This window comes from Argentina silus, assembly GCF_951799395.1.
Source record: "Argentina silus genome assembly, chromosome: 21".
Taxonomy (NCBI): domain Eukaryota; kingdom Metazoa; phylum Chordata; class Actinopteri; order Argentiniformes; family Argentinidae; genus Argentina; species Argentina silus.
In genome coordinates, this window is record NC_139675.1 from 276,890 (window position 1) to 287,606 (window position 10,717).

The window sequence follows — 10,717 nt, forward strand, 5'->3', positions numbered from 1 at the left end:
GTACACCTACAGGTAACCCCTGACCCTGACCTGACCCTGACCTGACCTGACCCTCTCTCAGAGTACACCTACAGGTAACCCCTGACCCTGACCTGACCATGACCCTGACCTGACCCTAACCTGACCCTGACCTGACCCTAACCTGACCAGCCGCACAGAGACCACTGGGGAGAAGGGACGGATCAATGTCTCAGAGTACACCTACAGGTAACCCCTGACCCTGACCTGACCCTAACCTGACCCTAACCTGACCCTAACCTGACCAGCCGCATAGAGACCACTGGGGAGAAGGGACGGATCAATGTCTCAGAGTACACCTACAGGTAACCCCTGACCCTGACCTGACCCTGACCTGACCTGACCCTCTCTCAGAGTACACCTACAGGTAACCCCTGACCCTGACCTGACCTGACCTGACACTGACCTGACCCTGACCTTGACCTGACCTGACCCTCTCTCAGAGTACACCTACAGGTAACCCCTGACCCTAACCTGACCTGACCTGACACTGACCTGACCCTGACCTGACCTTGACCTGACCCTCTCTTAGAGTACACCTACAGGTAACCCCTGACCCTGACCTCACCCCTAACCCCTAACCCTGTCACAGAGTACACCTACAGGTAGCCCCTGACCCTGACCCCTAACCCTGTCTCAGAGTACACCTCCAGGTAACCCCTGACCCTGACCTGACCCCTAACCCTGACCCTATGATAAATACCTCAGGGAACATTGGACGTAAAGCTGCGTAATGAATTATGACTTGTAATAAGTTGTTGGTTACATTGTCTTTGGCTCCTAGAGAAGCTCAATAAAATGATTATTGTTTTATTAGATCTTGTATTTATTTAGGTGTCATTGCGCCTCAATGTGGTCATGAGACACTGAAATACTGATCACATTATCACCTGCTGCTGTGTTCAGGTGTCGGCTCTCTGTGGGGTCAGGGGTCAGGGTTGTTACCATGGCGTCTGCTGTGTTCAGGTGTCTGCTGTCTGCGGAGAACTCCGACCCCCAATTCCACCTGGAGTACCGAGGACCAATCACCATGAAGGGCAAGAAGGACCCCATGAAGGTCTGGTTCCTGTCCCGCAAGACTACAGAGACCCCCGTCTGACCCCTAACCTGACCCTGACCACGACCCCTGACCCCTAACCCCGTCTCCTACTCCTGAAACCTTGGCTAAGGTACAAACCAACACCTCACATTGGTTAAAGCTTCATCTAGCGGCCCTGATATGGTGATTGGTGAGAGGCTCAGCTCTAGGTCATCACAGGAGCCCTCCGTCCCTCCGTCCCTCCTCCCTCCTCCCTCCGTCCCTCCTCCCTCCGTCCCTCCTCTCTCCGTCCCTCCTCCCTCTGTCCCTTCGTCCCTCCTCTCTCCGTCCCTCCGTCCCTCCGTCCCTCTGTCCCTCTGTCCCTCGTCCCTCTGTCCCTCCTCCCTCCTCTCTCTGTCCCTTCGTCCCTCCTCTCTCCGTCCCTCCGTCCCTCCGTCCCTCTGTCCCTCTGTCCCTCGTCCCTCCGTCCCTCCGTCCCTCCTCCCTCCGTCCCTCTGTCCCTCTGTCCCTTCGTCCCTCCTCTCTCCGTCCCTCCGTCCCTCCGTCCCTCTGTCCCTCCTCCCTCCGTCCCTCCTCCCTCCGTCCCTCCGTCCCTCTGTCCCTCCTCCCTCCGTCCCTCCGTCCACCACCGAGCAGCTGAGAAGGATTAATAATCTCCTACCTGCTTCCCCCTGGTGGTGTTTTACCCCCATAGCATTCTAATCAATTAACTTCAATAGGTTGGTGTACTAAATTTGCCCAGTAGTTGGTAACTTCACAGTCAGAGAGCACTGAATGTGAGGGCTGTTTAGAATGACTTGTAGGGGTAGAAGCCCAGTTTCAGGGCTGGTTACATGTACCCTTTCAACACTTTCATCCTGAGTTATATTATTTGTGCTTCATCCCTTCTCCTTTAAGAGCACTTATTATGTATTTTGGGTGAGTTATTTAATAACAAGTCCCTTTTGACCTTCTTACATGATTTTATCCACCATGGTCTTCTTTCTCTTCTTAATTATGTGAGATATGTTATTTTCTTGGCCCTGTAACTGACCCCTATCTAACCCCCTATCTGAATGAACCCTATGTCAGGGATTCCCTTTCAGACCCATCTCTGACCTAGGTTGAATCTCTGGACCTAACAGCGACCCTTCTGACCACATACAGCACAGGGATAGATCCTGTACATCTATCTTTCCTTTGAAGGAGGACAAAGTGAGCAGATCCCATGCATGTGCACCCTGACCCTAACCCTAACCCTGACACCACCAATGACCAGCTAACCCTAACCCTGACCCTAACCCTAACCCTGACACCACCAATGACCAGCTAACCCTAACCCTAACCCTAACCCTGACCCTAACCCTGACACCACCAATGACCAGATAACCCTAACCCTGACCGTAACCCTCACCCTGACACCACCAATGACCAGATAACCCTAACCCTCACCCTGACACCACCAATGACCGGCTAACCCTAACCTTGACCCTGACACCACCAATGACCAGCTAACCACCAAGACTGATTTGTTGGTTTGTTTGTTTCTTTAGCTTCCATGTTTAGTTCGGTACAACGTCTCACACGGCCTATCAGCGTCCTGAAGCCATGGCAACACCATGATCATGTATACTTTGACCTTTGTTCTTGTCGCTCAGTTCCAGTCCAGCTTTTGAAGTAGTATTTTATTAGTCGTGTTTTTGTACTACCAAGGTATTTATCTGCCAACGTTTTATTGTGAAAGTGCTTCACCAAATGGTATACGTGCACTGATGTTATTTATTCTGTTCATTTGTCTTAAGATGTAAATGTGGAGGCTAAACTATGACTGTATATTGTGTATATTGTGTGGAACACAGTGGGATTAATTACACTTCACAGTTTAAACACACAACAACACTAGTATGCGATTTTTTGGAATTCTAGTTGGGTGTGTGTGTGTGTGGGGGGGGGGGGGGGTGTGGGTGTGTGTGGGTGTGTGTGTGGCGAACCCTGAAGTCTGCTGGGTTTCTGTCTCACTGATGGACTTGTTGAATAAAGAGAGGCTACCACAGTTGTTCAGGTCAACTGTTCTCTTTGAGAGAGGAGGGAGAGGGGGAGGGAGGAGAGGAGGAGAAGGGAAGGGGGGAGGAGGAGGGGGAGGAGGGGGAGAGGAGGAGGAGGAGGGGGGAAGAGGGGATGAGGGGGGGGAGGAGGAGGAGGAGGAGGAAGAGGAAGAGGAGGAGGGGGAGGAGGGCTGTATAATGGGTTGATGTGTGAGCCAGTATGAAGTGGACAGGACAGGACAGGACAGGGGGTGTCTGAGGTCAGACGGGGGTCAGGTGGAGGTTAAAGGTCAGTGTTGACACGCGGTTTAAAGGTCGCTGCTTATCACAGTTGTGCTCGAGGCCAAAGGTTACTGTTGTGTTCTGCAGTTATCTCCTCTGTCCTGTCTGACTAGGTGTACAGGTGTGTGTGTGTGTGTGTGTGTGTGTGTGTGTGTGTGTGTGTGTGTGTGTACAAGTGTGTGTGTGCGTGCGTTAAGGTGTATGTGTGTGCCCGTGTCCTTGGCTGCTCTGACTTCAAACTGCTGTGCCCTACATACATACATACATACAGTCTTAATCAAACATCTGGATATGCAACAATACAACATATTACAGAGAATAATAATTAATAATATATTCATATCACACACACACATACACACTTGTACGCGCGCGCACACACACACACACACACACACACACACGTTCACATGCACGCACACACACACAGACACCTGTACACACACACATTCACATGCACACACACACACACACACATTCACATACACACACACGTTCACATGCACGCACACACACACGTTCACATGCACGCACACACAGACACACCTGTACACACACACGTTCACATGCACACAGACACACACACACACGTGCACACACACACACACGTTCACATGCACACGCACACACACACACCTGTACACACACACACATGTTCACATGCACGCACACACACACGCACACACACTACTGCAAATCCTATTACTACACCATGACGTTACCTATTGTAGCCTTGAGAAAGACCTTCCTACAGCCACATCAGCACAGATCCACAGAGATAAGAGACACACACACACACCTGTTCACACACACACACACACACACACACACCTGTTCACACACACACACCTGTTCACACACACACACCCACACACACACACACCTGTTCACACACACACACACACACACACACACACCTGTTCACACACACACACACACACACACACACACACACCACACCCTCTCTCCCTGGGTGGAACAGAGATGACACCTCTCTCCCTGCTTATAAAGGAGGGACACACACAGAGGCAGGCCATTCTGAGCACAGCAACACACGCACACACACACACACACACGCACACACACACACAGCCTAACCCTAGACACACACACAGCCTAACCCTAGACACACACACAGCCTTACCCTAGACACACACACAGCCTAACCCTAATACACACACACAGCTTAACCCTAGACACACACACAGCCTAACCCTAGACACACACACAGCCTAACCCTAATACACACACACAGCCTAACCCTAGACACACACACAACCTTTCACAAGCATGACCTTCAACGGGACGTGGAAAATCGACCGCAATGACAACTACGAGAAGTTCATGGAGAAAATGGGTGAGTGGATGAACGAGTAGGATATACAGTGGGGGAAATAATTATTTGATCCCCTGCTGATTTTGTTAGTTTGCCCGATTACAAAGAAATGAGCGGTCTATAATTTTTATGGTACTTTTATTTTAACAAATAGAGACAGAATATCAACAAAGAAGTCCAGAAAAAACACATTATATAAAGTTAGAAATTAATTTGCATTTGATCGAAGGAAATAAGTATTTGATCCCCAAGCAAAACATGACTTAGTACTTGGTGGAGAAACCCTTGCTGGCAAGCACAGAAGTCAGACGTTTCTTATAGTTGGTCACCAGGTTTGCACACATCTCAGGAGGGATTTTGGTCCACTCCTCTTTACAGATCCTCTCCAAATCCTGAAGGTTTCAAGGCTTTTGCTTGGCAACTCGAAGCTTCAGCTCCCTCCACAAATTTTCTATAGGATTAAGGTCTGGAGACTAGCTAGGCCACTCCATGACCTTAGTGTGCTTCTTCTTGAGCCACTCCTTTGTTGCCTTGGCTGTATGTTTTGGGTCATTGTCATGCTGGAAGACCCATCCACGACCCATCCTCAGTGCTCTGGCTGAGGGAAGGAGGTTCTCGTCCAAGATCTTATGGTACATGGCCCCGTCCATTGGCCCCTCAATGCGGTGAAGTCGTCCTATACCCTTAGCAGAGAAACAACCCCAAAGCATAATGTTTCCACCTCCGTGTTTGACGGTGGGTATGGTGTTCTTGGGATTGTAGCATTCAGTATTTCTCTCCCTCCAAACACGAAGAGTCGAATTTATGCCAAAGAGTTCAATTTTGCTCTCATCTGACCACATCACCTTCTCCCAAGCCTTCTCTGAATCATTTTGGTGTTCATTGGCAAACTTCAGATGGGCCTGTACATGTGCCTTCTTGAGCAGGGGGACCTTGCGGGCACTGCAGGATTTCAATCCGTTACGGTGTAGTGTGTTACCAATGGTTTTCTTGGTGACTGTGGTCCCAGCTGCCTTGAGATCATTACCAAGCTCCTCCTGTGTAGTTCTGGGCTGATCCCTCACCCTTTTCATGATCATCCTTACCCCACGAGGCAAGATCTTGCATGGAGCTCCAGGCCGAGGGCGATTGATGGTTATTTTGTATTTCTTCCATTTTCTAATAATTGCACCAACAGTTGTCTCCTTCTCACCAAGCTTCTTGCTGATGGTCTTGTAGCCCATTCCAGCCTTGTGCAGGTCTACAACTCTTACCCTGATGTCCTTTGAATGTTCTTTGGTCTTGCCCATGGTGGTGGAGAGGTTGGAATGGAAGAGATTGATTCTATTGACAGGTGTCTTTTATACCCATAACAAGCAGAGATTAGGAGTACTTTTCCTAAAGTGACAGGACTAATCTGTGTGCCTCATGGGCATATAACCGGTCTGTATGAGCCAGAATTCTTGCTGGTTTGTAGGGGATCAAATACTTATTTCCTTCGATCAAATGCAAATTAATTTAGAACTTTATATAACGTGTTTTTTCTGGACTTCTTTGTTGATATTCTGTCTCTATTTGTTAAAATAAAAGTACCATAAAAATTATAGACCGCTCATTTCTTTGTAATCGGGCAAACTCAGAAAATCAGCAGGGGATGAAATAATTATTTCCCCCACTGTATTGTGTGTGTGTGTGTGTGTGTGTGTGTGTGTGTGTGTGTGTGTGTGTGTGTGTTTTTCATCCACATTTATGATATTTATCAGACGTCTTTATCAAAAGTGACTTACAACAAATCCATTTGTTTAATCCATCAGTCATCATAAGACAAAGTAATCAATGCTAGGGTTAGGGTTTAAGGGTTAGGGTTTAGGGGTTAGGGTGAGGGGTTAGGGCCATAGTCACAATGCTAGAAGAAGGAAGGATTACTTTTTTTATTGTTATTGTTATTAATAGTAGAAAAACTGTAGTGGGGGTGAAGAGGTCTCTAGGGTTAGGGTTAGTACAGGGGGGTAGTGGGGGTGAAGAGGTCTCTAGGGTTGGGGTTAGGGTTAGTACAGGGGGGTAGTGCGGGTGAAGAGGTCTCTAGGGTTGGGGTTAGGGTTAGTACAGGGGGGTAGTGGAGATGAAGAGGTCTCTAGGGTTAGGGTTAGTACAGGGGGGTAGTGGGGATGAAGAGGTCTTTAGGGTTAGGGTTAGTACAGGGGGGTAGTGGGGATGAAAAGGTCTCTAGGGTTAGGGTTAGTACAGGGGGGTAGTGGGGATGAAGAGGTCTCTAGGGTTAGGGTTAGGGTTAGTACAGGGGGGTAGTGGGGGTGAAGAGGTCTTTAGGAGGGACCGTTAAGATGTAGCCTGAAGAGATGGGTCTTCAATCTATGGTGGAAGATTGGTAGTGTTTGGTGTGAGTGTGTGTGAGACAGACAGACAGACAGACAGACAGTCTATCAGGCGTATGATGATACTAAACGTGTGTGTGTGTCTCACCAGGAGTGAACATGGTGAAGAGGAAGCTTGCGGCTCATGACAACCTGAAGATCATCATCGAGCAGACAGGAGACTGTTTCCGTGTCCAGGAGACCAGCGCCTTCCGCACTCTGGAGATCAACTTCACTCTGGGAGTCGCCTTCGAGTACAGCCTCGCTGACGGCACTGAGCTCTCAGTAAGATACCCCTCACTCACTAACCCTCACTAACTTACCCTAACTAACCCTCACTCACTAACCCTAACTAACGAACCCTCACTCACTAACCCTCACTAACTAACCCTAACTAACTAACCCTCACTAACTAACCCTCACTCACTAACCCTCACTCACTAACCCTAACTAACTAACCCTCACTAACTAACCCTAACTAACTAACCCTCACTCACTAACCCTAACTAACTAACCGTCACTAACTAACCCTCACTAACCCTCACTACCTAACCCTAACTAACTAACTCTAACTGACTAACCCTAACTAACTAACTCCCTAACCCTCACTCACTAACCCTCACTAACTAACCCTCACTAACTAACCCTAACTAACCCTCACTAACTGACCTCTAACCTTGACCTCTGACCTGGCCCCCAGGGCTGCTGGGTGACAGAGGGCGATAGCCTGAAAGGCACGTTCACCAGGAAGGACAACGGCTGTCAGCTGACCACCACCCGCATCATCTCTGGAGACGAGCTGGTCCAGGTGGGTTACCATGGAAACTTAGACCATCACACATCTGCATACTAACTACTAGTAGTCATAATAACCAACTGTCTGTCTGCAGAGCTACAGTTATGAAGGTGTCGAGGCCAAGAGGATCTTCAAGAGGGCGTAGAAGAGGCAGACATCTTTAACTGCCAGCTTTTACATTGAAAGCAATAAAGACTGTGTATGTTTAACACTTTTACTGTGGTCTCAATCCATTCTGTTCCCTCACCCGCCTCCCTGGGGTCGACCCCCCCTGGTGGAGCAGCATACAACACAGGACCAGATCACATAGAACATACAACACAGGACCAGATCACATAGAACATACAACACAGGACCAGATCACATAGAACATACAACACAAGGGACAGGGTTTTTGTGGACAGGAGGCCTTGGTCTCAGTGTGTTTCCCCTGTAGGAATAAAGGTTCAATAAAATAATAATAATAAAAAAAATTGAGATCTAGCAGTGTAACATTGGGTGGCAGAAATGTCACATGGATGATTTGACTTCAGATTCAGGATGTCCAGTATATTGGTGAGAAACCACAACAGTTGCTTTGCTACTTATTACTGTACCTAGGTAACAACTCCTCAAGACATTTACACATATGAATGCTCTTTATTCATGTGGACTTGAGGTCAGAGGTCACAGTGGTGCAGTCAGAGGGAGAGAGCCCTAAGATGGCTGCCAACTGAAGACTACACTACCCATAAGGCCTGAAGATGACACTACCCATAAGGCCTGAAGATGACACGACCCATAAGGCAAACGCTTCAAATGATGTGCCAAGTGGAGTTGTTGCGGCTCAAAACCACAAGTGTAGGTGAATCCACTCAGAGAGACGGGACGGCCTCTGCTTTCCACACCGCTGACTGGCACTTCCAAAGTCCTCCCGTGGCAGTTGATGGTGGTGGGTAGGCCAGATTAGATGTTGCAGAGACTGAGTAAGTGTTGACAACAAAACAGTTTTATTTCATTCACAGCATATAGCTATTTCTCCCATTATAGTTCATCTGTATTCCATACATGTAAACTGTCTGTAATCACAAATGAAATAGGTCATCAGTAATATAACATGTGGCCTGGCATACAGGAGAGAATAGATTACCATAAAGGGGTTTTTGGGCACTTTTTGTGTTCTACAGTCATGCCATTTTGTTGTTGTAACTACCTGCTTGATTCTGAATATTTGAGATGAACTTGATTTATATTTACAGAAAGCAATCATATTCTCTGTAACAGGCGCAGTACCACCATAAACTATATAATACAATGTTTTTCTGCTGTGTGAAATGAAACTGTTTTCACATTTGTTTTCAAATGAAAGTTGTCCAACCTGCAATGAGTATTGATGGTTATAGTTACTATTTAGTGTGTCATTATGAAACTAATGGTGGACTGAACTCTTCATTAGATGAAAAGGATACAAAGGGTACTGTTGTGATGCACTGATTAGCTTTTGTGACATGTATTCTGTTGAGAGTTATAGTGCATTTGGGTGCATTTTATAGTGCATTTGGGTGTAGAGTGTAGTGTACAGTGTGTAGGGTGTAGTGTGTGTGGGGACAGGCCTGGGTGTGTGTGTACCTGCTGTATGTCTCTGTGGGTGGGGACAGGCCTGGGTGTGTGTGTGGGTGTGTGTGTGTGTGTGTACCTGCTGTATCTCTCTGTGGGTGGGGACAGGCCTGGGTGTGTAGGCCTGCTGTAGGAACCAGGAACAGAGGGTCTGGAGGGAGCGGTAGGCACAGCCCCAGCCACGGTCATCCACACCATCCTGCATGTAGTGGTAGTAGCTATACAGCCCCTCCACCAGGTAGACCTGACACACACACAAAAATCATTAAAGCTGAAATAAGTTGTCCACTGTTGTTGATCAAGTTGTGTATGTGTGTGTGTGTGTCTCCGTCTCTGTGTGTGTGTCTCCGTCTCCAGAATGTCACTGTTTTCATGCGAGTAGAAACTCTAGTTGGTTGCGGGGGTGTAGCCTGTATCATTCATCACAGCTCAAAGCCTTTCCATGCGTTCTGAATGCATCTTAATGTTTTAAATAACTGCATACAGCTCGCCACTGTGCATCACCATGTGTGTTGCTTGTTCCTGGAGGGGCTTCAGGATGAGGATCTGTAGAAGCACTTGACAACTGCTGACGTACAAAAGCCTCGATTGATTCATTTGATTGACAGGTTCCTGTTTAGCTTGCTATAATGTTGACCAATTTGTTAGCAGTGCCTTCTGAATTCATGCAGCATGTCTGTTTGCATGTTAGCTGGCTTTGTAAAATTGTCACCAACGTCTCAGATAAGTTAGTGAACAGGGTTAGTGAACAGGGTTAGTGAACAGGGTTAGTGAACAGGGTTAGTGAACAGGGTTAGTGAACAGGGTTAGTGAACAGGGTGAGTGAACAGGGTTAGTGAACAGGGTTAGTGAACAGGGTTAGTGAACAGGGTTAGTGAACAGTGTTAGTGAACAGGGTTAGTGAACAGGGTTAGTGCTGACTAACAGGAGGAATGGAAAACTGAGTCACATCCTTCAAAAACAGAGCATTTGAGGGAGTGGAGCAGGGCTAGATTTTTACATAAAGAGTACTGGAAAATGACAGAAACAGAAGACATGTTAGGGTGAATCTAACTTGATCTGGTGAAGCCAAAATTCAACACAATTTGCAGAACTAAAAGCACTCACTTGATGCACAGGAAAAACAGCTAGAGGTAAAATGCACATGGTTTCAGCAAGGAGTCCATCAGCAAAGGACTTGCTGGGGGTGTGTCCCAGTCCTTTTTATTTATACATAAATCAAGTTCATCTCAAATATTCAGAATCAAGCAGGTAGTTACAACAACAAAAATGGTA

The 10,717-nt window shown here is 47.5% G+C and overlaps 2 protein-coding genes across 3 annotated transcripts in view; both read left to right on the forward strand.

Annotated features, from left to right (window-relative positions):
• Positions 1 to 2,940, forward strand: part of gucy1b1 (guanylate cyclase 1 soluble subunit beta 1) — a 22,775-nt gene extending 19,835 nt beyond the window's left edge. Inside the window, exons 12-13 of one of the 2 annotated variants that reach the window (XR_014554833.1) lie at positions 1 to 207; positions 985 to 1,069. The exon at positions 1 to 207 is cut by the window's left edge and continues 143 nt beyond it. Coding sequence is in view for 1 of the 2 variants with exons in the window: in XM_083692609.1 (XP_083548735.1) it covers positions 1 to 12; positions 985 to 1,117 (145 nt within the window). In the remaining variant the exon portion in view is untranslated. Of the gene's footprint in view, positions 208 to 984 lie in introns of both variants that reach the window. The other variant, XM_083692609.1, reaches the window with a different exon arrangement.
• A 1,486-nt stretch (positions 2,941 to 4,426) lies between these two features.
• fabp2 (fatty acid binding protein 2, intestinal) lies at positions 4,427 to 8,063 on the forward strand. The gene is made up of 4 exons (XM_083693359.1): positions 4,427 to 4,720; positions 7,163 to 7,335; positions 7,751 to 7,858; positions 7,941 to 8,063. Exons 1-4 carry the CDS (start codon positions 4,654 to 4,656, stop codon positions 7,989 to 7,991), a joined length of 399 nt encoding a protein of 132 aa, XP_083549485.1. The 5' UTR covers positions 4,427 to 4,653; the 3' UTR covers positions 7,992 to 8,063.
• The last annotated feature ends 2,654 nt before the right edge of the window (positions 8,064 to 10,717 follow it).